Source organism: Ochotona princeps, chromosome 11 (assembly GCF_030435755.1).
Source record: "Ochotona princeps isolate mOchPri1 chromosome 11, mOchPri1.hap1, whole genome shotgun sequence".
NCBI classification, from domain to species: domain Eukaryota; kingdom Metazoa; phylum Chordata; class Mammalia; order Lagomorpha; family Ochotonidae; genus Ochotona; species Ochotona princeps.
Window position 1 is genome coordinate 36,191,573 of NC_080842.1, and position 27,858 is coordinate 36,219,430.

The following is a 27,858-nucleotide window of genomic DNA, read 5'->3' on the forward strand; positions in this document are numbered from 1 at the left end:
TTTCAAGATAAGGAAAACAATAAATTACAATTTCAGCCATAAGTTATTTCTTTTTTTGGCGGGGTGGGTTGGGGGGTAGGAGTCCAGTTATAGAAAACTATCACTCTTCAAGTCAGCCTCCACTGGTAGCATCTTTTCCAATTCTCTTCACTGTCAAAGTGCATTGGTTTAAAATTTAACAAGCTTTAAGTAAAATCCCAAAATCTTTGTTTTTGGCAGGTAACAATACTAAGCAGCAAAATTCGAGTGAATTTCCCTTTCCCTTTCTCCTCACTTTAAAGCTGCATTCAAAATGGCTGAGTGCGATACTTCCACAATCACAGCGGGACTTTACTAACAATGAATTTCATTTCTAAGGAACAGAAAAGGAAAGGAAAAATAAAATCGTATATGAATACAGAGGAGAAACCCTGAGGCAAAAATGGCTTTTCCTTTATAAAGTCTTCCTGGAACCAACTCCAATTCATAAGGTGCCAGCGAGCTTCTGGGGTGGAAGGCCTTCCTCCATCCAGAGCGCAGCCGCAGAGCCACTGTGCGGTGGGCGCCGATGGATACGCCGCAGCCGCAGCAGGTAGAGCAGGATGGAGAGCAGGACCACCAGGAAGCAGCCAGAGAACAGGTAGTGGTTGTAGACAAAGGAGACACCTCGCCAGTGGGCATGACTGGCCCGGAAGGCCTCCTGCTGGATGTCTCTGCCCAAGGGGAGACAAAACAACAGAAAACACACAAGATGAGGGCAGAGAAGGGGTGGCTGGAAAGAGTGCACAGGTGATGAGGGGAGGAGGGGCTGGGATCCTGGCAGCTGAGACTTTGCTAACTTCCCTCTGAAATGACCCAATGATGGGTACTTGTAAGTATTCAGGAGATGAGCATGTGAAAATGTATTCATGAGTCAGTAGCAGTTACAATCATCACAATTCAGATAATCAATGTCAGCAATTAAGAAGAAACCTGAGGGTTTCAGTAATATACAGAAATCAACGTGCAATCAAAACCTATTTGTTACAAGCAATGCCAGACTAGTTGTTAACAGAGTGACAAGTATTACTGGGAAATGCTCAATATGGGGAGAAAAAGAACTATTCTTTGATGTATTACTCAAGCAAACTGTCCATCTTTATTTTATTCTCCAACTGCAATCTCGCATTCCTTGTGATCAGGAAATAAACATCGAACATAGTATTAGCAGAGCCTGTAGTTTTGCTACTAGAGAAAACTACACATCTTTTGTACAGCTTCATGGTGTCACAGATGCCTCCAAGTGTCCCTGACATTCAGTCCTATATTGTAATTACAGACATTACTAGCACTGCTACCAAACCCTGCTAGTTCTTACATAAAGCACATATATTACTATACCATAAATTTTTCATAATATTTTGGTAAGTGTATTGTCCCTATGAAGATCACCTGTGTAATACACTGCACTTACATATTTTAAAGCGATACTTTGAGAAGCAGTTCAAGCCTATAAATATTAAGAACCTCTGAATGCACCCTTTGACAGAAGTTAGGGAACAGACAATTGACAATAATGGGATACAAAGGCAGGAGCTGAAGAAGCCTTTGTGGGGCCGGGGTAGGCCCAAGTTAACTTCACAGTCTCCATGATCTTGTCCATGGTCAACATTAACAGCAATACACCAAACATTCACAATTCACAGTCACCGTAAGGTTTTGAACTGCAGATCATAGCTCTTAAGATTTTCATCACTAAATTAATGGCTTACCTTAATGGCAAAAACCGGGTCCTGTACAGGATGGCCCCCAGGGTCCATTGTACCTCCTTGTCATAAACCTGCAACGCAGTCTTCAGGCTTTTATAGTTGATAGGAAATGAGAAGCCACTATGGAACACCTCAAACATCCAGGCTGATTTGAAACACTGGTACCTACAAACCCCAAACACACAGACTGTCTTGTCATCGTATGGTCCCCCAGACTGTGGGGAGTGGCTGCCCCAGGCTGCCTACTTGCCAAACAGCCTTATGCCTTTTATAACTGACGCAGTCCACATCCCTTGTCCCACAGCACCAAACAGCTCACCTGCCACAGTGTGTTGAGAACTTGCGTTACCATGACCAATTTCTCTACCTCAGTCATTTCATCAACTACTTGGGTGAATCCTTCAAGCTTAGAACCCTGCTGGACCCCAGTGTACTGTTAAAGGAGAAGACAGGCAGGCTTTCAGCTCTGACACCCTGATTCTAAATATCTATTATAAATGGATGTGTAAATATCTATTACATTGCACTGTGCAGTAGAACAGAAATACAGAAGAGTGCACTTAACTGGCTTCGAATGAAGAGATTTTTAAAAAGCAATAAATAATTGTAAAACTTACAATATATAAGTTACAGGGGTGTGATAAGTGTTTCAAAGAGTCAGAGAGAAGGCTGGAGTCTGGATGAGCAAACACAGGAAGACTGGAAATCGACAGTATCTGGCCTGACTTCTGATATCTGGGCAGGCTGAGCAACTGGGAGCATAAAAGGGGTTCAGGCTCAGGGTGTGGCAAGACGGGGGTCCAGACTAAAGTAGTGGTTTCTTAAAATCACTGCAGCATAACTATCCTCTACTTACTTAAGCCTGTGGAGGTCAGCATGAGACGCGTACAGTCCTCGGTCAAAGCGTTCCCGCAAGATGGACCACTTTGTCGCACAATAATCCTGAAACAAGTTTCACCCAACATAAGTCATTAGTGAAGGCTTATTAAAACATTCTTTTGTTTTAAAAATTGCTTACCAGGCTCACATTCCTATTAAGTACATTCTTCCAGTTAAACACACAGGCTTAATTTATACGTGTATACAATGAGTATCACACACACACACACACTTACTGCCTACTGACTATAGATGATATACAAGCTTTATTCTTTGTTTTAAAACTCTGCTGAAGACGCTGCTAACCAAGATCAAATCCTTCAAACCAGTTCTCCCTTCATGACTGCCTGTCTCAAACCTCTAGGAAAGGGGAGCACTATTACAGCTAGTTCAAATGGTACTTAGGTAAGGGGTAGGTTTAATGTGAGGTACTGGGATGACAATGTTTACAAAAGGTTTTGCCTTAAAGAGAAGAAGGAAAGGCGGCTCCTTTTCCTCAAACTATTCGTAAGACTATTAGCAATCACTTGTATAAATGCTTCTTCTGAATATGATGCTTAGCTCTTCCAACATGGCTCCCATCCCAACCTTTATTTAAAGCGTAAACATTGAGGCCCACAGAAGTGTTGATAGATGCCTGGGTGTGCAGGAAAGGAACAAGAATAGCATTCAGCCCAAGGTAAGAGAGGAGGGGACAGAGAGCAAGTGGAAACACTGTGAATGAAGACACTAAAGCAGCACAGCATGCGGGAAACAAGTTGATGTTTGCTTTGACTACAGCACAAAGTGCTAAGCAGGGAGAGGGGCTACTGAGGTGGGGAGAACCTGATGCATGCAATCGATCCTGTAAATAAACCAGTCGTGGCAACTTTCAGTAGGAGTGAGGAGATTCCATGTGCATTTCACACACTACAGAAGCAGTGTGGAAGATGACAGGGAGAAGACCAGAACAGAACAATCAACTGTCAGCCTTCTGCATGATGCAGGTGAGAGGCCTACAGCAGGACACCAACGGGAGGGGAGAAAGCAGAGGTGACCCTGGATGCCATTGGTCAAGGGTAGAAGTCTAGGACCACCACAGTCTAAGAGACACAGTTCCTGGAAAGAAGCCAAGGACAGGCTGTCATACAGGCAGAGACAGAGAACAGCAGTGTCCTGACAACTCAGGGAGTGGGAAGGCTGGCAGGACTAGCACTGTAACGTAACAGACTGCTCTTCAGAGGTCACCAGCTACCAGAGCAGTTAGCGGTGGGCTGAGGAGCTTACCATGGATTTATTTTTCTGACCTATACTGTGACTACTTCACTTGCCTAAAGGGAATAGGACTTGAGCATGTTGCATTGCAACATTCCTTGCTCCATCGCTCCCTCCATTTTCAGGGGGAGGACACAACCTGTCATGGTCCACACCAGTCGCTCAAGAGCATGCAGGGGCAGCAGATGGTTTCTTTGAAGGTTACCTTGGCAGCTTTAGTAAATTTAGCAGCATTGTAGTCTCCCCCCATGCGTAACACATCCTCGGTGCAATAGTAGAATTCAGAAAAGCCATAGAATTCACTGTTCTGGAAGTGAATCGGGGGCTGGTAGACCCCATTGAGGGAAGTTTGTGTCTCGTTTGTTTTATTCATGAAAGGCTGGATAGTCTCTCGACACAGGTCAAAGTCTCCAGTCCCCCGGAGGTACATGGTCTGCCCATTTTGCTGGATTTCATCTTTAATGTCTAGGGGCAAGCAGGGGTCCAGGTATGGAGTGTCAGGAGTCAAACCAGTCTGTTTACCCAGGAGCCTATGGCACAAAGAAAAACTTTTATCATGAGTCCTACAGAACACAGTGTTTTGGTGAAGTGGCTGCAAGCCAGTGGTCGCTAAGCTATGCTCAGTGGAACAGGAGTCCTATAGGGCTATATCCTGGGAACACAAAAGGGCTGTTGGGTACTTCAGTTAGGAAAATGTGCACTCAATTCACCCCCTGAAAGGCTCATACACATTTGTGTGCAGCAGATACATCAACAGAGTCCATCTGTTCCACTACCTGAGGCTTCCAATTTGCTATAACATAGTCCAGCAGCTGTCTTGTTCTCAACCCCCTTTCTGCCACTAGTGCTTGTGACTGTAATCCTATATAGGTGGATAAAATGTAACTGTGAAAGAAGTAACTGAACTAGGAAAACCAGATAAGCATCTTGAAAAACATGATAACAAGACCCTAGAAACCCAGTGCTGAACTAAGTGTGGACAAAAAATAATGAAAAATCTAGAAGAATTTAGTATACAATTATTTTGCAAGTGTATTTATGAAATTGTTATTCTTTAAAGACAGCTAAACTGACATCCTGCTCAGAGTGCAGTGCAAGCTGGAATAATGATGAATGTGGCCTAACAAGAGACCTTAGTTCATAGCAAAACTTGGGAAGATAAATACAGAAATGAAAACATAATGTTTAAGGCTTTTTTTCACTTATTATGTTTAGATCATCTTTTGGTCCCAGGTACTGCAGGCACTGAAGTTTCCATTTTTCTACAGGTTCTAAGAAGTCCTGGGGAAAAGCAGCATTAACTTTGTTAACTTAAATGTACTAGGCCTTACTATTTCCTAGTGAGATTTCAGGCAACTGGCATATGTCATCTTGATGTGTGTTCACAAATTCAAGCAAATGAGATATCAAAAAAGGGTATGGGGCTCGGCAGCGTGGCCTAGTGGCTAAGGTCCTCGCCTTGATCCCATATGGCCGTTGGTTCTAATCCTGGCAGCTCCACTTCCTCTCTGTCTCTCCTCCTCTCAGTATATCTGACTTTGTAATGAAAATAAAATAAATCTTTAAAAAAAAAAAAAAAGGGTATGAAAAATGAAGATGTCAATGGCACTAGACTACAAAGTGATATTACCTGGTCCGATTTGTGGTTGGAATTGTTTGGAGTTGTATTAGTGGAGTTCAATATTTGTCACTAAGTCAAGTTTTTACTTTCTACTCAACTGTTAAGTATACAACCCTTATAGCAGGACCACTCAAGGTGAACTTGCATGATAAATTGGAGTTTTATCACTGAAACTGTTTACTTAATATTCAAAGCAAGCACTATGAATGGTAAAGACATAAGTATTCATGCTAAGGCTTAACTCACAATACAGGAAAACTTTATTTATTATAAAACCCTAACACTAGGCAAATATATACCATTACACAAGTGAGTGTATATTTGCCTTTCCAATAAAAATAATCTTCCAAAAAATTATACCAAAAAGTATTCAATTTTTTAAAAAATTCATGGGACTAGCAATGTGATATTTAGTACTATTCGATTACCTTTTGGAGCAGACATAGGAAAAGATTTTTATTGATTTTCCTATTTACACATACAAGTTTCTGGTAAAAATGGCACCAAATAGCTGTGAGTTACTCTTTCTGAAATCTAAGCTTCACATGTTTACAAAGACTAAAATGATCAAAGAAATGTACTATTGCTTAGGATGAAAACAAAACAGCAAGTAATTTCTTACATAGCCTCCTAGCTTTTAATTCATCCAAATACCTTGTCTATTCTTATGGGCTAATTTCATTGTGATAAACTTACAAAATAAAAACACAGAATGAAGCATTTTATATATTTTCCAAGTTAGAATTGTGCATGAAGTCATTTTTTTAGTTTCACTGCTAAAAGTGACTAAAAGTCATGAACTCAGACTTCCAGACCACCTCTTCCTCACAGTGACTACCTGTAAAGGGTTCTCATCTACTGAACAGCTGCACAGCCTGGGACCTGTGGACACTGCAGTCTTCAGGACTCAAAACCCTTCCACCTTCTCTTCCAGGACAGCAGCAGACACCAATCACCCTGTCCTAGGTGCCTAGTTTCCCAAGCCTTCCACTGTCAGGAACAGTCATACTCAGGGCTTAAAATCATTTCACAGCCTGACGCTGAAATTTCTAACCCAACATGTGAAAACATGGCTGAGAAACCATGTGTATATAAAGCTTCTGCTAAGATCTGGTAGGATAGAGGCAGCAGTGCCCTGATGCCTCCCTCACTTCTTCCTGATCAGTTGGGGACAAAGCATATAAAAAAACTAACAGTGCAGTGTTCTCCCTGCTCTACCCAATCCTATCTGGCTAATTTTTATTTACTTATTTGAGAGGCTGAGACAACACGAGAACTCCCATCCACAGACTCACTCCCTAAACGCCCCAACAGCTGAGGCTAGGCCATTCAAAGTCAAGCATGAGCAACTCAACACAAATCTTCCACATGAGTGGCAGTGGCAATCTAAATACCTGAGTGATTGCTGCTGCTGCTCGGGTATACAAAAGAGGACAATGGAATCGGGTAGAGCTGGGACTTGGACCCATGAAAATCTGGTAGATTGTGGGCATCCCAAGCTGTATCTTACCTGCTGTGCCAAATGCCTGCCTCACCTGGATCTGTTTTTAATGTACAGTTAGCTCTGCAAGTGAATGCTGGGCACTGGAAGGTGCTTTACCTGTTCTTTTGAATTGTGTTGGCAAATATTCTGTCTTCGTATCTCTGCCGAGCAGCATTGCCACCAAATCCAAGAAATGTGGCCACATAGACCCGGTACACGTGCTCAGTTTGGTGAACATCACATCCCAAGTTAAATTCGGCTAACAAGTTTTTAGCTACTTCCTCCTGAAAACATAAGAATAATAATACACTTCAACATCTTCAGCAACTTTAACCTCCTTTTAAAAAGAAGAGTCTAAAAAGAATCTATTAAACAGGAGTAAAAATTTCTGCTTATATATTTCCCAAGAATTCTTCCAAGAATCCTTTATAATTCAACGTGATAATTCTTTTGCTTTTGGATGTTTTATATGTGTTGCTTGTTTGTGATAATGTTATTACTTTTTGAAAAAAGAAGTTAACAGTACAGTTCATACTCTTTGTCATACAAAATCTATTTATGGAATCTCATGCTGCAGAACAAAACCTAAATATAAGAAACTTTCTATCCGCAACAATTTCCTTTGTCATTCCATGACAGAAAATATTGATGTAACCTAAACATACAAAATCAAGGCATGGTTAAGTTATTTACATTAATTGACAATTTTTGGATACCCTGTAAATACAAAGGACACAAAATCATAGAAACAGTAAGGTTAAAGTAGTCACATTTTTAATAATGAAAAAATTTACTCAAAATGCTAAAATGCTCTTTCTGAATGGCAAATCCATGCAAAAATTTTAATTTTTAACTGTTTTCCCCAAATTTCCTTTATAGGTAGCTTTCACTTTATTTATTATAAATTTAATTTAATACTGGAAAAAATGATTTTTCACAGAACATAAAATCCCAGTACCATATCTGGAATGGCAGAAAAGAAACACAAATTTTAAGACAGGTTGAACATCTCAGATCTAAAAATCTGAAATCTTAAGTGTTTGCAAATCTGAGTTTTTGAGTATCCAGCATCATGCTAAAGAAGCTTCAGATTCTCCATATTTCAGATATCCTGATTAGGGATGCTGATCTGGTACATTTCATGCAAGCTTTCTAAAATGTGAAAAACTCAAAAATCTAAAACACTGCACACAAGCATTCTCAAGAAGGGACTGTCAACCTGTACTTTAATTTACAAAGTTTTTTTTTTTCAAGGAGCTTAAGATATTAACAGCATTGCCTAAGCACATACTAGTTGCTTGGCAGTACACTGAACACAGTCAAACTTAATTTAAACTTAAATTTAAATTTAAACATAGCCTTAAATTTAATGAGGGGTCCTATCATAAGTGCTCTCATCTATTAACATATGAAGAAACTAGCTCAAAAATATTATATGATTTGTATAAGATCACAGGAGTAGTGAGGAAGAGGATGAGGATGCACCCTAGGCTTGGCCAGCTCCACAGTGTCACTTTATCTACAATATACTACATCGTTACCTTCTGAGGACAACTGTAGCAAACCAGGCTTGGGTGTTAATTTACAGACTGACAGAAACACAGAAATAAAGGCAAGCAGCTGTTCATCTGGAGACTGTCCTGGAGTTCCCTATGCAGGGCTGTCCAGCCGGCAGTCAGGCAGACCAGCAGCGCCTGCGAACACTGAGGTGAACAGAGGAAAGATGGAAAACTCCCGAGTTCAGAAACAGGGTGTGGTGGATAAAAACACCAATTCCTTTCAGAACAGGTCAAAAGCTGCCTGAGCCATTAAAAGTAAAGAAAGCATCTTTCCCAATTATAGTTTAAAAGCCTAATGCTATTATATTAAAATCTGTTGAGGAAAAAGTGACAGAAGAAAAAAAGCACACATGAAAACTCAAGCAGATGAGTGACACTTATATCAAAGAAAACTCTAAGTTCAGAAAACCAACCAGCTGATTTCAATGCACACACACAACCGGCTTGGCTGAGGTCAACCTTGTTCCTGTCTGCTTTGTCCTGCGTTGAGAAGGTGGCACCTCAGTAAACACAGTAAAGATGTGTTCAGACTCAGAAAACAAAACAGAAATGGATGGAGAAACGTTAAATGAAAACCAAAGCAAACAGAAGGAAATTTGTACAGATAATAACCTGCTGTGAGGAGGCAAAGCTTACAGTTTTGGGAACTTCATATGCTATCTGAGTTGACACGCCTCCCATGTCAAGAATACCGGCTGTTCTTTTCCGAATAATGGCTTCACTGCTTTCACTACCAGGAATGTTAACTTCCACAACTGCCTCGTCATCTGGAAAGAATAAGACATGTTCACTAAAATGGGACAAATCAGAGAGACGTCATTTTGCTTTTGTGGTATATTTCAAACACATTTAGGCTAATTCTTACCAACTAAAATCAAGTTTAACTGTGTTAAACAGCGACTCTCTCACTCCTACACACTTAACAGTGTTACAAAGCCTAGCTCCCTTCTCAGCCTTTGGATTTAACAAACAAAAACCCGTAATTCCCAGGTAGAAACACCAGCTGGAAACACGACACTTACCATCTTCAATATGCTCAAACCGTCCAAGGACAAAATTGATGCCAATCCAAGCATACACACCTATAGGATTTTACAAGGTAAGAAAAGTAAACTTTTAAAACAGTGCCTAACTTTTACTAAAGCAATCTGTGCCAACATCTCATTTACTTTATTCCTTGATAATTTGTGATCATATGAAAAACATTTTTACTGATATTTTTACCTTTTTTAATGGTTTTTCCAAGAACTCTCAACTTCAACGCCTATAGTTTTGCATCATTTATACAGGCTGAAAATAATTTCCCAGGTACTAGTCTTTTTTTGAAATTTATGGGTTGTTTCCAAACACCGTATTCTCATTCTTTATAAAATTCTATTTCTGATCAAATTAAGCCTATCAGCTACAAGTTTTAAAAATTTAAGTCATAGGGTGGGCATTCAACCTAATGGTTAAAAAGCCCTCAACTTACATCAGAGTGCCTGGGTTTGCTTCCTGCCTCCAACCCCTAACTCCACCTCCTGTTACTGGAACCTTGAGAGGCAGCAATCATGTCTCACACGGTTGGCTCTTCCTATCCACAAAGGAGACCTAAGCTGAGCTTCCAGCTCCCAACTTGGGCCTCGCTGCAGCCCTAGCCATCATGGGTATTTGGGAATTGAACCAGGGAATAGGAGGAGTTCTCGTTCTTTAAAAAAGTTTGTTTGCTTTTTTTCTCATTCTACTTACTTTACAATTCTATACTTTTCTTTATCCCTCAAATCTCTCACATTCACTGAGCAACCAAGCCTAATTTCACTTCTAGAACATTTCCTACACCTAATCTTTATCAATTGTTGCTAAAATTTTCATTTAAGCCACTACAGAAAAAGGATCCCTCTGGTTCCTCTCACCAAACAAAGGGAATCTGGTGAGCTTCCAGGAGGTATCATCAGGCATCCACCTCCCAGTCCTCATTTGAGTACTTCTGATTGCTTTGTTTTTTTGTTTGTTTTTAATTGGAAAGGCAGATTTACAGAAAGGAGGAATGGAAAGATCTTCAGTCCGATGCTTCACTCCCCAAATGGCCGCAACGGCCAGAGCTGAGCCAATCCAAAGCCAGGAGCTTCTTTTGGGTCTCCCACACTGGTGCAGGATTCCAAGGCTTCAAGCCATCCTCGAATATTTTCCCAGGCCACAAGCAGGGAGCTGGAGGGGAAGTGGGCAATCAAGACGTGAACTAGCACTCATATGGGATCCTGGCACATGCCAAGATAAGGATTCAGCCACTGAGCAACTGTGCCAGGCCTTGCTGTTTCTTTAACAACAAACAAAAAAAAAGGTTTTTTTTTTAATCTGGGTACCAGCACTGGGCACAGTAGGTAAAGCCAACACCTACAATGCTGGCCTCCCATATGAGCACCAATTCAAGTCCCAGCCACTCCACTTCTGAACCAATTCCCTACTAATGGCTTAGAAAAAAGGCAGAAGATGGCCCAAACACTCCCTCTACCCACTTGGGAGATCCAGAAGAAGCTCCTTGCTCCTGGCTTTGAATGGGGTCAGCTCTGGCTGTTGCAGCCATTTGGGCAGTGAACCCGTAGATGGAAAATTCTCTTTCCCTCTGCCACTATTTTTCCCTTTCTTTTGTCACTCTCCCGGTTCAAATAAATAAACTTTTTTTTTAAATATATGCAAAAGTGATACATTCTTTAGTTAATACTGACATAGCTAAATTTCTAGAGCCCTCAGTTCTTAAGTGGTAAGATTAATTGAATGATATCATTGCTAACTGTCTTGAACCTACTGTTTCTTACGATAAGACATAAAGTTTATATTTTTTCTTTTAATTCTGTGAAGTTCCTTTTTATTTTTGAAAAACAATAGATGGGGCCCGGCGGCGTGGCCTAGCGGCTAAAGTCCTCGCCTTGAAAGCCCCGGGATCCCATATGGGCGCCGGTTCTAATCCCGGCAGCTCCACTTCCCATCCAGCTCCCTGCTTGTGGCCTGGGAAAGCAGTCGAGGACGGCCCAATGCATTGGGACCCTGCACCCGCGTGGGAGACCCGGAAGAGGTTCCAGGTTCCCGGCTTCGGATCGGCGCGCATCGGCCCGTTGCGGCTCACTTGGGGAGTGAATCATCGGACGGAAGATCTTCCTCTCTGTCTCTCCTCCTCTGTGTATATCTGGCTGTAATAAAAATGAATAAATCTTTAAAAAAAAAAAAAAAGAAAAGAAAAACAATAGATGATTTTGAAATGCTTTTTAATTTTCATTTCATTATTATTCCCAAATAATTTCACTGAGTTGTCATTTCATTCTTAGAGAAACTTCCTTGAGGAAAAAAAAGTTTGCAGTGAATCTAGGTGAAGAATTTTTCCTTCTGAGCAAATCAGATACAACGAGCCCAGTAACTGTAATAATGCCAGAAAATCTTACAACTTGGACAAGTAACAAAAATCTTTTCTATCAAAATAAGTTCAAGACATGTTGCATAATTGTAGTGAAGACAAGCCAAGTTATTTTTTAGTGGGTTAATGTTTGGGGAGTAAAGATCAGTTACAGAAGAGATTAAACTAATTTAGTCATTTAAAAAGTACAGTATCTCAAGGCTACAATCTGTTCAATTTGATGATATTAGCAACGATTTATGAAAGTACACACCGGAGAAAATGAGGATTTACATGCAAGGCTTCTCAACTTGAAGCTGGAGCAAGACATACCCACCTTCTTGCTTCCCTGAAATGACTTCTGCGTGAGAGTCAGAGAACAGAAAGTCGAAGCGCACAGGGATGTCGGTTAGGAGGTCCTCCAAGATGGCTTTCTGCTGGCTGCAAGGCAACCCCAACATGTATACGTTACAGTAGTACATCCTTGATGGGTCTAGGAAAGGAAAAAACAAAAGGCAAAAAGCCCATGGCCCTGGTATGTCCTATGTGAAACAGTTCATTTTAAAACCAAAGCAATTCAGTGAAAATGCTTATTTAAAGAAAAAAAAATTTTTAAATGAACAAGCTGTATGAACTAAAAATGATTCCCACATGTAAAACCATAACTGCAAACATTCCTTAACTTAACAAAATAAGTGTTTTTTCTTTTTCTTAGTGACAACTTTGCCGCTTATAGTCATCTAATACCTGGTAGTGGTCCCAACACAATGGCCTAGTGGCTAAATCCTCACATTGCATGCACCAGGATCCCATATAGGTGCCAGTTCATACTCTGACTGCTCTAGTTCCCATCCATGTCTCTGCTTGTGGCCTGGGATAGCATTAAAGGATAGCTCAAAGCCTTGGGACCCTGCAACCACGCAGGAGACCCAGAAGAAGCTCCTGGCTGCTTACTGGCTCAGCTTTGGCCATTGCGACCACTGGACAAGTGAACCAGCGGACGAAGATCTTCCTATGTCTGTCTTTCTCTCTATATATCTGTCTTTCCAATAAAAAAAATAAACCTTCAGAAACTATTTATTTATTTGGAAAGTCAGAGTTAGAAAGGTAGGAAGAGACAAAGAGAGACAGAATTTGACCTATTGTTTTACTCCCCTCCCCAAGTGGCTGCAAAAATCAGCAGTGGGCCAGAAGCTTCATCTGGGTCTCCCATATGGTTTGCAAGGGTCCAAATACTTGGACCATCTTCCACTGCTTTTCGTAGGCCATTAGCAGTGAGACAGATTAGAAATGGAGCAGCTGGAATATGAATCGGTGCCTACAGCAGACACATCACAAATGGCAGCTGAACCCACAGCACCAGTCCTACAGGCCAATTTTTTTTTAAAGATTTAGCTTTATTGCAAAGTCAGATATACAGAGAGGAAGATCTTACATCCACTAATTCAGTTCACTCCCCAAGCGACCTCAACAGCTAGAGCTGAGCCAATCCGAAGCCAAGAGCCGGGAGCTTCTTCTGGGTCTGCCAAGGCTTTGGGCCGTCCTTGACTGCTTTCCCAGGCCACAGGCAGGGAGCTGGATGGAAAGCAGGGCTGCCGGGGTTAGAACCAGCGCCCATATGAGATCCAGGCACGTTCAAGGCAAGGACTTGAGCTGCTAGGCCACTGCACCAGGCCCCAGGCTAATTTTTAGGCTGATAATTTGGTATGACCTGAGAATAATATTACAAATATCCAAACAGTGCTGGCAGCAAAAAGATTCCATATATCTGAGCTAAGAGAATAGTTGTAGTACCACTCCAGGCCAGAACAAAGAATGCTGATGTTGTGGTTGGGGCACATCCCACCCCCGGCCCATGTGTGGAGGGTCACCTTTCGGGAAGGACTCTCATCCCTGCTGTGCAGAGAATGTAGAGCGGTGTCTCTTTGTGCTTGGCCCGCGGCACATGCTCTGCAGCGAAGCTCAAGAGTGGAGAAATGTAGTCACTGACTTTTTCCGGAGAAGTAGCAAACTCTGAAATGCCTAGAGAAACAGGGCACTTCGGTTAATACAAGGGTTTTCAGCTGATATATTAGGTTTCCTCAATGTGCTGAGGATAAGAGAGCTAAGCTATCTTTCAATGCTCTCCTAGTTTCCAATCTCTCTCTCCTTCAAGTGCTGGTGGTACCAAGTGTTCAGTCCTGTGCCCTCTTCTCCTCAGCCATCAAAGAGCACAGACTGGGTGAGCATCCACCAGGTGCCACGCCCAAAAACTCATCACAGCTCTCAGCAATGTGCTCCCCAGGCAGCTCATTCACTCCCACGACAGCCACCACCATCATCATCACCATCATGCCATGAAGCTCACCAACATCTCATCCCCAGGCTCCAGACCAGGAGGTGGTAACTGTCCACTGTGCACTGCCACTGCTTACCCTTACAGCCACTCGAGAACTCAACACAGTGAAATCTGCCACCATTCCTTATTTTCCCTTCAAACCTGCTCTTACCGCCTGTTAGTGCTTTATGGCCTCAACCAGCGTCCTGGATAAAATCCCTCTTCCTCACCCCACAGTGCATTCTGGGTTTCACAGACCATCTCTGCTTGATTCCTCTCACATTACTTCTCTCTTCATCTTTACCCTCTACAGGCCTGCTGCACACCTCTGGGCCCTCCAGTTTGATCATTTTCCGCCATGCCTAACCCAAAAGCTGTTTCTCTTTGCCTTCAAATCCCCTGGTGGCTCCGCCACGCCCTGCAGTTACAGCTCAACTCTAAGGCTTGCCCTACCTGCACATTCACCTCTCTCATCTTATCCACAGGCTCCTCCCATTCAGCTTCAACTACGCTCTAGTAACACTTCAATAGCACCATCCCCAGCCAGTCTTTCCACCTGCAGCAGAACAGCCTTCTTTACCCAGCCCCTTGTCTTCCCCAGCTCCTTCTCACCTGGCCAGACCCCTCACATCAACTCAGCTCCTTCCTTGATCAAAGAATTCCCTAAACACAGGTCTGGGGAAAGTTTTGCTTGTTTGGTTCCTGCCAAGAGCCATTTGCATATTTATAACATAATTTGTGGGCCATACAAAATTGTCAACTTAGAAATCACCCTGCTATATACTGAATTCTGAGTCCTGCCTGGAGTTGTCCTGTCGAGGCCAGACCACCCAGGGCTTATTCATCTCGCTGGTCACAAGCTCCCCATTTCTGACTGACTTAGCCACACTTAGCAAATAGTAGATGCTTTGTTTCCAGCTGCCAGCTAGCTTATAATAAAAATGAAGGTAACTTCAGACGTGTAAAATTTCTAATTTTATATATTAGCAAACTCTAGATCCAGAAAGATTAAGTGATTTGTCCAAGAATCAGCAGAAAACTGGAGAAAATATAGGTCTTTGGATTCTACAGACAGCATGTTACCCCAGTGGACCACAATCTCCGAAGCAGTCACAATCTATGAGAATATTCTAGAGTCTTGCTGTACCCAATATACAAGATAAAGTACTATAAGAAGGTATTTTGATAGGGCCCGGTGAGACGGCTCAACGGCTAAACCCTCATCTTGCAAGTACTGGGATCCCATATTGGCACTGGTTCATGTCCCGGCTGCTCCATTTCCCATCCAGTTTCCTATTTGTGGCCTGGTAAAAGCAGTCGAGAGTGGCCCAAAGCTTTGAGATCCTGTACCTGTATGGGAGACCTAGAGGAATCTCCTGGCTTCCGGCTTTGGATTGGCTCAGCTCCAGCCACTGCAGCCATTTTGGGAGTGAACCAGCAGATGGCAAATCTTTCTCTCTCTTCTCTGTAAATTTCATCTGCCTTTCAAATAAAAATAAAATAAATTTTTTTAAGATTTATTTTATTTTTATTGGACAGTTACATGTACAGAGAGGAGGAGAGACAAGAGAGGAAGATCTTATGTCCACTGATTCATTCCCCAAGCGATCTTAACAGCCAGAGCTGAGCCCATCTGAAGCCAGAAGCCCACAGCCTCTTCCAGGTCTCCCACATGGGTTCAGGATTCCAAGACCTTGGGCCAACTTTGACTGCTTTCCCAGGCCCCAAGCAGGGAGCTGCATAGGAAGCAGGGCTGCAGGGAATAGAACTGGCACCCATATGGGGTTCCGGTGCAAGGCAAGGACTTTAGCCGCTAGGCCACTACGCCAGGCCCAATAAATAAATCTTAAAATACATATATTTATTGGTATCCATTTCAAATAATCTGTATAGAGACTCCTGTCTGATTTTAATGAGGTTCTAGAAAAACCCTGGGATGATATTTTGTAACTCTCCCTTTCTCCCTACTATGGAGACTTCCATTTAATTCTACGAATTCAATGCAATCAACAGTGAAGCCTAATGAAATGCAACTTGCTTTATAGAGTTTTATTTTTTAGCCTTCTAAAATGATTTTATTTTCAAAATCATCCTGAAAATTTTTGTACATTACATATACAGAAAATTTAGGTATAGGTAATAGAAAACAAAAAAGTAAAAACAGTTCATTAAGACTTAAAAAGATAAATTTTAGGGGACTGGTGCTGGTTCATCTCAGCTGCTCTACTTTCAATTCAGCTGCTTACTTATGTACTGAGAAAACAGTGAGGTGTCTCAACTCCTTGCTTCCCAGTACCCATGTAGGAGACACCCAGGGGCCTCCTGGCTCCTAGCTTCAGATCAGCTCAGCTCTAGCCACTGTGGTCACTGGGGGTAAAACCAGCAGAAGGAAGACTCTGTGTGTCTCCTTCTTCTGTAAATCTGCACTTCAAATAAAAATAAATCTTCAGAAAGTGAATAAATTTCGGTTAATGGAGATTCACTGTGATATTAAAACAACACCTGCAGATTCAGTTAGATTCTCTCTATATATAACCTGAAGCAGTCAAGGATGGCCCAAAGCCTTGGGACCCTGCACCCATGTGGGAGACCTGGAAGAAGCTCCTGGCACCTGACTTCCAATTGGTTCAGCTCCGGCTGTTGTGGCCACTTCAGGAGTGAAATGCGGATGGAAGAGCTTTCTTTTTGTCTCTCCTTCTCTCTGTAAATTTGCCTTTTCAATTAAAATACATAAATCTTTTTTTTTAAAAAATCCACAAATTCCTTGGATGTTTTGCATTTAAAAGTTTACTATTTAATACAATGCAAGATGAAACTGCTATGTCTCTACCAAGATCTATAGTTGATTGTTTAAAATAAGTGATTGCCAGCTTTCAAAACATAACGGTTTATTTCAAGGTCCTGTTCCTGACAGTGCCCAGTCCTAACTTTCCTGACCAAGGGCACTGCCCCTTGAAATGGGCAGAGTTCAACATCTAACAAGACGGCCAACCTGAAGTTTAAAATACCATACAGTGGCTTAGACATTGTAGTATCTTTTAAGACTTGAACATAATTCCATCAATTCCTTTCAGTTCTATGGTCACTAAATACTAAGTACATAAACATGATTAAAAATGTTATTTTGGGGCATATAATGAACAGCTCCTTGGGATGCCTGGTTCAAGTCCTGACTGGTCAGCTTCTAGTCTGGCTTTCTCCTAATGAACAGTAACAGCTTGAGTACATGTCACCCATTTTCTCTCGACCTGGATGGCGTTTCAGGGTCCTGGCTTTGGCCTGGCCCAGCCGTGGCTGTTTCAGTCATTTAAGACTGAACCAGTACATGGAAGGATAATCTGTTCCTCTCTCTCTGTCTGCTTTTCAAATAAAAAGTAAATGCAGCTTTAAAAATAAAATTATTCACAAATAAATCATATATATTTTGGATAGTAACTTCTAAAATGACACATTTATACCAACAGACTATAGACTTACATGAGATGCCTGAAACTAGCTCATCATTATGGATAGAGACCAATGGGGGAAAAAATGTGAAATAAGGAGACTCATTAATCACGTTATAAATAGAGAGGGGAGATGTAAAAGCACACAGAATAAAAGCACAGTACCCACAGTAGTCAGATGATTCTCAATTACTTACCAGGTTTTATTTTCATGACCACAGGCTTTCGGTTTTTGTCCCTCATTTGTCTGATATCCAAAAGATCATGAGGATTGCCATTATGCCTTGGCCAGCAATAGACAAATATCCGAGACCCACTGCTTCCACAGTCCACCACAATACCATAGTTCACATTGGGGTTATTAGTGTCTGTAGCTTCAACATCAGTAACTCGTGCCAAGTACCTTGTTTAGAAAAGCACATGCTGTTAGAGGTATCATCCTAAACCTAACACAATAAACACAAACCTGGTCAGTGATTTCTAATCGGTGTAGCAGCACCACTGCAACATTTTTACAACTGCTAAATGACTGAAGAATCAGAAGAAAACAAAAATGGTGGTAGTAATAAAAACCAGATTCCCTTATTCTTTACAGAAATTTAAACAACTTACAACAAATGAAACACTATTTCCAGACTATCACTGTTAACTCAAAAACTAGCTTAAAATATACACACACACAAAGTTATACCAGAATCTTTTACAAGATGGATTTGGTGATCAGGAATTAGCCAGTTTACAGGCTGGATGTCTGGGCCCGGCGGCGTGGCCTAACGGCTAAAGTCCTCACCTTGAACGCACCGGGATCTCATATGGGCGCCGGTTCTAATCCCGGAAGCTCCACTTCCCATCCAGCTCCCTGCTTGTGGCCTGGGAAAGCAGTTGAGGACGGCCCAAAGCTTTGGGACCCTGCACCCGCGTGGGAGACCGGGAAGAGGTTCCTGGTTCCCGGCTTCGGATTGGCGTGCACCGGCCCATTGCAGCTCACTTGGGGAGTGAATCATTGGACAGAAGATCTTCCTCTCTGTCTCTCCTCCTCTCTGTATATCTGACTTTGTAGTGAAATAAATAAATCTTTTTTAAAAAAAAGTTGGTTTTCTTTTTTTTTTTTCATTTTTAAAAAATTATTTTATGTTACAGTTCCATCAGCTCTGGGATTTCCCTTATTCCCTCCCCAAATCCCATCCACTCTGAATTCCCCTATATTATTACAACAGTATAGTTCTCCATAGATAGCAATAAGCCCATCACTCTGCTATTTAAGTAGATCCTGACATTGCAGGCATGGACAAAGGCAGAGAGCTCAGCATCCGTAGCCAATCTAAAGATTTAATATTTTTTGGTTAATATTCTTTTTGTTTGCTTGCTTGCTTGCATTGTCTTCAGTTAAAAAAAAAAAAAAACTTTCTTTACCTGATATATTCTGATACAGATGGAAAAACTGCATCTGACTGTTAAACAAAAAGATCTCACACCTATCATAGAGTTTCTCAGTGAAATCAGGCAGGATACAGGATTTAATTCTGCCAGCCACGCTATATTCAGCACAGAATCCTGTTCCTATAGCCACTTTTTAAATATTATTATTTTTAAAAATTCATTTATTTTTTTATTGCAAAGTCAGACATACAGAGAGCAGGAGAGACAGAGAGGAAGATCCTCCGTCCAATGATTCACTCCCCAAGTGACCGCAATGGTCGGTGCTGTGCAGATCCAAAGCCACGAGCCAGGAACCTTCCTCCAGGTCTCTCACGTGGGTGCAGGGTCCCAAGGCTCTGGGCCATCCTCGACTGCTTTCCAAGGCCACAAGCAGGGAGCTGGATGGGAAATGGTGCTGCTGGGTTTAGAACTGGCACCCAAATGGGATCCCAGTGCATTGAAGGCGAGGATTTTAGCCGCTAGGCCACCACATCGGGCTCCCTCTAGACACCTGATCTTTAAATTCCAACCATTTGTAGTCCCAAATGTCTTAAAGCCATAAATGAAGGTACCATCATTTGAATGTCTGTGTCCTCTCAAAACACCTAAGCTGAAAATCTCCTCAGCAATGTGCTGCTTCTGAGAGGCAATGAGACCACAAGGGCAGAGACAGAGACACTAGTGGGCACCCATACCCCTTCCCATCGTATGAGGACACAGTGACAAGGTTCCACCTATAAACCAAGGAACACCATGACAGACAACGCCTCCTGGCACTTTGATCATAAACGCCAGAGCCTGCACAACTGTGAAAACCATTTTGCTGTTTGCAGGCCACAAAGTCTAGGTATCCTATCAGAACAGCCCAAGCCAAGACAGAAGACAGAGCATCCCACCTTGGAAATACATGGATTTGCCTCTTACCTTTGAAATTTCTTGTCTCTGGTTAGCCACCCATACTTATTTCGGATTATGACAACAGAGAAGTATAAAAGAGAAACAGCAGCTGCCAGAAGGCTGAGGACAATAATCTGGCGCAAATTGGTATTCAGAATTCGAGGACATCCCACTGGAGAGATGCTAAAATGCCAAGAAGCCGGAAACAGACAGGAAATGCCAATCCTGAAATTAAAAAAAAAAAAAAAACAGAATCTAAAGCAATTTATTTCAAAAACTCCTTTCTACACTCAGACCCTCAGGCTTTAGGATCCTTCTCTGTTTTCCCCTTTTCTTCAAAGTAGTATGAAGGTTTTAATTTTACTCTTTGTTCCAAGAAGAATTAGATAGTTCGTAAGTTCAACAAAATGCACACATAGATAATGGAATCAGACTCAACGACAAAACCAGCAGGAAGTTTCTTATGTAAAAACAAATGCTGTTGGGCCCGGCATGGTGGCCTAGCGGCTAAAGTCCTCGTCTTCAACGCACCGGGATCCCATATGGACGCCAGTTCTAATCCCGGAAGCTCCATTTCCCATCCAGCTCCCTGCTTGTGGCCTTGGAAAGCAGTCGAGGATGGCCCAGAGCCTTGGGACCCTGCACCCATGTGAGAGACCTGGAGGAAAGTTCCTGGCTCGTGGCTTTGGATTTGCACAGCACCGGCCATTGCGGTCACTTGGGGAGTGAATCATCGGACGGAAGACCTTCCTCTCTGTCTCTCCTGCTCTCTGCATATTTGACTTTGTAAAAAATAAATGAATCTAAATTTAAAAAAAAAAGCACAAATGCTGTCAGGTAGGCATGCAGATATTAATGAGCCAAAATACGATCTGTTAGATCAAAAATGTTTAACTTGCTCAAGAGGAATAACATTTCTTTAACACTGAATTCCAAGGTGAATTTCTCCCAGATGACTGATTAATGGAAGAAACCAGTATTTTTGTCAACCTCTCTACAACAAACTCAACAAATGAATTGATATATCCTTTGCTTTTAGAAATATTCCTGAGACATATTTAAAAATAAATAGAATCTTTTCTTCTTGGTTTCTGTCAGGAATGAAAGTCATTTAAAGTGTTTTAAAAACAAAACTTTGCAGGGCAGTGAGGGAAGTGTGACTGTCTTCTTGGAATTATGCCTCTGGAATGCACAAAATCTATTCTCTTTGTATAAATAAAAAAAACTGACAATAAAAAACAAAATGAAGCCCTACCGCCTTTAGGAAGAATTAGCTTTTTTAAGCATATACTTCACGGACTAAAACACTCACTTGAACAGGAAAATGAATATTCTGCTAATCCAGTGGAATTTTCCACTTGTAATTCCCAGTCTCCAAGGATTTTGTGGGCTGTTCGTGGTGTTCATCCTCTTCCTCTCCACACTTCAGAAGCTGCAGTTACCTGTGCTCAATCCAAGGCCCTCATGGATTCCAGGGTGCATACGCCGGCTATTATCTACACTATCCCTGTAGAGGCCCCCGGGTGCTACCGCTGGCTTTCCCGAACAGGGTCCCCAGCAGGGCCTGGAAGGAGCACGGTGGTAAACAAAAGTACCGCACAACTTCACCCACTTTCCACACGAGGTTTAGGTATTTCTCCTCTCAAGACCTGTTTCTGCAGTACCCAAATCTCAGATCCCACAGGGCCAGTGACGGGGCCCATCACTCACCTCCCCATATCGAAAGGCCAGCAAGCAGACAGCGTTGGAAGAGTCAGCTCTCCCACACACAACTACAGAAACCACACTGGAGTCGTCACCGAGTTAAAGCCCACCTGTTCCGGGAAATGAGAAAAATCACAAAGACTGCAAACACACATCTTTATCAAGTGTGTGCTTAAATCCAACCACACCTTATCTGGTCATGATCCCTGCAGGGAAACCACTGAAAGGGTGTATTTCAAGCAATGTAACTCTAATTTCGTGATGTCAGAGATTAAGGCTAAATCAAGGGCTAACTGGCTGGCACTAGTTTAGTACTCTCTACCTCAAGAGTTTCAGTGAGCAGAACTATCAGGACATTGAATAGGTCTTAAATATCATATAGTACTGAATATTGAGGAATATTTAGGGAGGAGGCAGCAGGAGGTAGAATGAAACTAAATAGGAATCTGAAATAGTCATGTACCTGGTAAATATTAGTGACTCTTGACTTTCATACACAAACACGATAGGCTCCTAAATGATTCTCTGCCTCTTCTCACTCTCACTTCTGCAGCCCAAGACTCAACTCAGAGAGAGGATGGGACCTCCAGCAGAGTCTCCTTCCCATCTGTGGGAGCCGGGGGATGTTTTCCAGCCTCTCTCTTGGTCTCCCAACCTGCACAGAACACTCAGGCCATGGATCTCCTCTAGTCTGCATCTCAGCAGGCCGTGGGTCTCCTCTCAGACAGGAGACCTAGATGCCTCCTGTCTTGACCTGACCCAGCCCTGAATGCTGCAGGCAGTTAGGGAGTCAACTAAAGGATAGAAAACCAATCTCACCCACTCTTTTTCTCTCTGCATTTCAAATAAAAAATAATAAAAAGTTAAAAACACATCAAATTCTTCACTTGCAGGAGTCTCATTCCAAAGGTTTAACAGCTACCTGGAGTTCTGCACTAGTCATAAAGTTCTTCAGACAGCACTGGGTTCTAGTCTCATCGTCTGATCTCTGACTGCATTCCATCTGCAGTCACTCCAAACACAGCTATGTACCTGAGGGCCTCACAATCCTCAGGGGCTGCTCAATGCACCTCTCTCTGGCCTGGCATTCCCACACGTTCTCCATATAAAAGTCAAGCATGATTGTGAGAGACTCTCTAACCCTCCTATCTCCAGACTGTTAATGGCAGCAGACGGCTACTGTATGGACTTGTGCTTGGCTTTCTCATGACACGTGAGTCCTTCAGGACAAGGACACCCACTGGCTCTTGTTGCGCTGGTGAATAGCACCTGCTGCACAAGTGATGAGCACCATTGTTTGTTTCATGAATGCCTTGACATGGAAGCTACAAAGATAAGTAAGACATAGAAACAGCCATTAAGAATTCAAAATCCAGAGGGGCTAGCATCATGGCCTAGCATGCAAACCCTCTGCCTGCAGCTCTGACATCCTAAATAGGTGCCAATTCTTCTACCAGCTGTTCCACTTCCCATCCAGCTCTCTGCTTGTGGCTTGGGAAAGCACCAGGGGATAGTCCAAGGCCTGGGCCCCACAGCCACAAGGAACACCAGGAAGAAACTCCAGGCTCCCAGCTTTGGATCAGCTCAGCTGCAACTACTGATGCCATCTGGGGAGTGACCTAGAGGATGAAGACTTTTCTCTCTCTCCTTCTCTCTCTGTAAAATCTGACTTTCAAATAAAATGAACTTATGAAAAAAGGATTAATAATATCTATTTGAAAAAGGAGGAAATTAGTTTACTTTGAATTTCAATAGCATGTTCATACTATACCACATACCCAAAAAGTAGAACAAATATTTGCAATTTGAAAGTAAACACAAAACATGAAAAAACTGGCAATGAGTGTTCACCCTCACATCCCACATTACATGCCTGCTTCTCTCCTAACAGTGCTTGGACTTAATCCTCAGCCCTGGTGGCTGACTCCAGCTTTCCATCAACACAGTGGTGTTGACTCAAGGAAAGGGCTTCCTATCGTCCACATCAGATAGCTGGTTGTGTTTCCTACTTCTTTCTGGCTTTAACCCTGCCCAATCCTGTTGCTGTGGGCATCTGAGTAGATTTACAAATGGCAATTCTCTCTCTGGGTCACAAACTCAATGAAATGGAGGAGTGTGTAGGAAAGCAATTAGCACACTGGTTAGGCTGCTGGTTGGAATCTGCCTCCCACACTGCAACACCTGGGCTTGAATCCAAGCTTCACTCCAGATTCAGCTTCCTGCTAACGCATATTCCAGGAAGCAGTAAGTAATGGCTCAAATAGTCGGGTTTTTACCACACCGGTTGGACACTTGGACCCACGTCCTGGCTCCTGCTCAGGCCCAGGTGTGGTAGGTATCTGCAGTCAATCAGCAGATGAAAACTTTAGAAAAAGTTTTATTTATTCTTATTGAAAAGGAAGATTTACAGAGAGAAGAAGAGACCGAGAAAGATCTTTCATCTGTTGGTTCACTGAGCTGATCCGAAGCCAGGAGCCTCTTCTGGGTCTCCCATGTGGGTACAGGGACCCAAGGCTCCAGGCCATCCTCTACTGCTTTCCCAGGCCACAAGCAGGGAGCTGGATCACAAGTGAAGCAGCAGGGACATGAACTGGTGCCCGCATGGAATGCTAGCACTTGAAAGTGGAATATTAGCTATAGCACCAGGCCCGGAAGCTCTATCTTAAATGGAAACAAAATAATTTAAGTAAAAAGGTGTATAAACTATCAGCATGTTTAAATATGGATTCTAACATGTTTTTATACTGCTCTTGGCTCCTGGCTTCCATTTGGCTCCGCTCTGGCCAATGGGGTCACTAGCGGAGTAAACTAATGGACAGAACATCTTTCTCTCCTTTTCTCTGTAAATATTTAATAAAAAAAAATCAATAAATCTTTAAAAAGCAAACACCTTTTATACTAGCATTTGAATCTAGTGAGATTACTGTATCATACCTTTTATTACAACTCCAGTGCACTACAGACTTTAATAGTAAAATATCCTTTAAAATGTGGGGTTACAGTGTGGGTAAACATTCATGCAAGCTTAAAATAAATGTCTTTCCACAAATAACATCAATGTGTCAAATCATAAGTCAGAAGAAAATATGCCACACAAGTTTAAAGCATCAATTTGCTTTAAATTCATTCCCCCAAAACACAGCTTGGGAAAAAGTACTAGTAAAAAAAATTTTTTTAATGAATAAAAATTTAACCATAAAAGATTTGCCAAACTATTTGGCAAAATAACAAAATATGAAATACAAATGGCTGATAAAATATAAATATCAGCATTCAAAAAACATGAATATATGCAAGAGTAGGCAGCCATCAGACTGGCTAAGATGAAGCCCTGAGGACCCTTTGCTGCTAGAAGGAGGTGAAAAGGTCATCAAGCACTACTGCTGTGAATTTCAAAAGGTACACACCTTCTGGTTAAAAAAGTGGACATTTTAAAGATGCTACACAACCCATCCAATCCTGTCAACTTCTCCTTGAATATGACCCACAGCACAACCTCAAGACAAATCTCCCCATATATCTCCTACCTTCTGCCTTCCCTGTGCGTGAACCCCCTTTTATAAAACACTGCTTTGAAGAACAGAACAGCTCAAGAAGTTTCTAGAAGCCCAGCAACCAATCCCAACCCTCCTCTGAGGCACCTGAAGCCCGTCACAGGGCACCTCATCGGTTCTCTGGTCACGCAGACACCGTCTCTGTCTGTTTTGGGGAGGCCTGGTCTCCTTCTCCCCTCCACACAGCTGGTGCCCAACTACCTCCTTACTATCTGGCCATCAACATTAACACTTCCTTTCCCACACAGGTCCGTGTTTTTGTTTCTCATTATTATGAATACTTTCTAGTGTTTTCCCACACCCCGAATCTGCATTCAGGTACAGTCTATTTTGAGCAAACACGCTGAATACACATAGAATATAAATCCTTAAGCCAACTTTCAGGCAAATTGCTTCACCCTCCAGGGCCAGCATCACGTATTTCCTATTAAGGCTCGGAAAATGCAGACCAGAGACTCAACACGCAACACCTATAGTAAAGCACTGTTGAATAAAAACAGAGAAACACAAAACGAAATGGCCTTAGAAAATCATTTTTGATTTTATACTTTTGCTGATAAGAATGGACAGACCTGGTGCAAACACTCAACTAACTTCAAATCTAACAAGTAGACGATTCTTTCAAGCCTCTCCAAGCCTTGCTGCAAAATTAGAGGCGTTCAAGACACAAAGCAAAAGACAAGACTGCAAATGTGAAAACTGCAATGTGCGCCTCCAGCTTGCGGTCCAGCACGGACAGTTTCTGGATTCTAAGGCATCTGCCTCCTGCTAATAACCGTTCCCGGACCTCTGCGGGTTGTGGGACACACTTGAGAGAATTAATAGTCTCGTTAAAAAGGAGTGCATGCATTCATTACCCAAGCTCAGAAACATCGCTGTGCACCATCACTTTATATCCCAATGACTCCGTAATTCAAGGGGAAATTTAACGGGAAAGTCACGTCAACACAGAGCACAGCAACACTGGTGTCAGGACTTGAGGGGCCTTGAGGTAGTTTTCTCTCCTTCCTGGCCTGTAAGCCGGGGTGAGCAAACCCGGAGGCGCGACAGCACGACATACAGGGTCACCCACGCTCGCAGGACTGGCCGCGAGGCCGGGTGGGCAGCAGCTCCCGAGGGAGGACACCCGAGCGCGGAGAGAACGCGAAGCGAACCTTCGGGAACCGGGCCCAGAGGGGCAGGTCCGCGGCCCGTCGCCCCCGCGGGCCTCCTCGCCCCGACCGACCGCCCTGCCCTCGTCGTCCGCGCGCAGGAAGAAGGCCTCACCTGCTCGGCAGGCGGGAGCGCCCGGGAAGCGGGGGCCGCGAGCGGACAGCATCAGGACCACGGCGGCGAGCTCACGACGCGGCCCGGGGTGCCCTGCCAGAAGCTTCCGCTCCTTTCCGGGAGCCGCGCGCCCGGCCCTGGGCGCCGTCGCGTCACAGCTCGCAGCCGGAGCGCGCACGCTGCCGACGAGACGGCGCACGCCCGGGGGCGGGGCCAAGATGGCGACCAATGGCATCCAGCGGGGTGGCTGCTCGGCCTGCCCTCGGGCTCCAGCCGCCTGGAATGCCAGGCGGGGAAATGGTGTCACGCAGGGATCGGCTCTGAGGCGCGGTGGTCAGCGAGCCGCAAAGTGCTTGCGAAATCGAGGTTTGTTTCCTCAGAGCCCCCCGAGGGTTGCGGAAAATAACACTCAAAGCCCCAAACTAGGCAGCGTTGCTCAACTGTTGAGCGTTTTACACCTTTGACAGTAAATATCCCTTGTTTACAGATGGAGAAATGAAGAACGTGCAAGAGCTAGAACCAGGATTTCATCCTTGCTCTCAGTTTACCTGTGTTAGAGCCCGTTCTGCGGGAGACGCACAGGCCGTCCTCCCTCGCTAAGGCATGCAAGAGTTTCTGAGGAGAAGTATAAAGAGCACAGTTTCTAAAGTTGCCGCGTGACCTGATTTCAGCTCAAGCGGCCATTATCCCACCTCACCCTCACCTCAATGATAAGCTACCTGCACTTTGCACTGGAGCGTCGAAAAGTGACATGGTGCATCACAGCTTCCATCCTTTTCCCCTCTCTTTACACAGGTAGATGTGCTCTGGCCCAAAGGCAGGAGGTGACTATCCAGCCCTGACACTTTTTGAAGATTTCTTTGAAAGGCAGAGCAATAGAGAGAGAGGCATAGAAGAAGTATCTTCCATCCACTGGTTCACTCCCCACATGGCCACAAGAACCTGGTGTTGGTCAGGTCTCTGCCAGGAACCAGAACTCCATCGTGGTCTCAGGGGACCCTTTCCAGGACACCAGTACAATGCTGTTGGATCTTCCTGCCTGCAGGACAGTGAACCAAAGAACCACTGTAGTTCAGACCTCACTCAGGCTGAGTGTTTTGTTTTAACATCACAACCCAGACTACTGCAGAAGGAAACAATAGAAAAGACTGATGTATCCAATTATTTACCAGTATCTCCTGTGAACACAGGGGCAAAAATTCTAACAATATATTCTGACAATTGTTATATATAGTTATACATATTGTTATATATATTCTAAGAATAACAATATATGACAATCATTCATTATCAGAAAAGAGCAAGGTACATGATCAGGTGTTATTTTTTTGATGAATGCAAAGTTAATTAAGTATTTGAAAATTA

At 43.0% G+C, this 27,858-nt stretch overlaps 1 protein-coding gene across 3 annotated transcripts; it reads right to left on the reverse strand.

Moving 5' to 3' along the window:
- Positions 1-411: 411 nt before the first annotated feature.
- Positions 412-26,624, reverse strand: ENTPD4 (ectonucleoside triphosphate diphosphohydrolase 4). 3 transcript variants are annotated; one of them, XM_058670019.1, is made up of 13 exons: positions 26,494-26,624; positions 21,680-21,783; positions 19,997-20,194; positions 17,851-18,056; positions 13,762-13,912; positions 12,228-12,331; positions 9,546-9,605; positions 9,136-9,290; positions 7,082-7,248; positions 4,066-4,390; positions 2,584-2,669; positions 1,731-1,892; positions 412-692 (listed from the first exon to the last, which is right to left on the reverse strand). In XM_058670019.1, exons 2-13 carry the CDS (start codon positions 21,685-21,687, stop codon positions 464-466), a joined length of 1,851 nt encoding a protein of 616 aa, XP_058526002.1. In that variant the 5' UTR covers positions 21,688-21,783; positions 26,494-26,624; the 3' UTR covers positions 412-463. The 3 variants fall into 3 exon arrangements, with proteins under 3 accessions (XP_058526002.1, XP_058526003.1, XP_058526004.1); XM_058670020.1 differs by having other exon boundaries at positions 9,160-9,290; positions 26,494-26,581; XM_058670021.1 differs by lacking the exon at positions 19,997-20,194 and having other exon boundaries at positions 26,494-26,581.
- Positions 26,625-27,858: the final 1,234 nt, after the last annotated feature.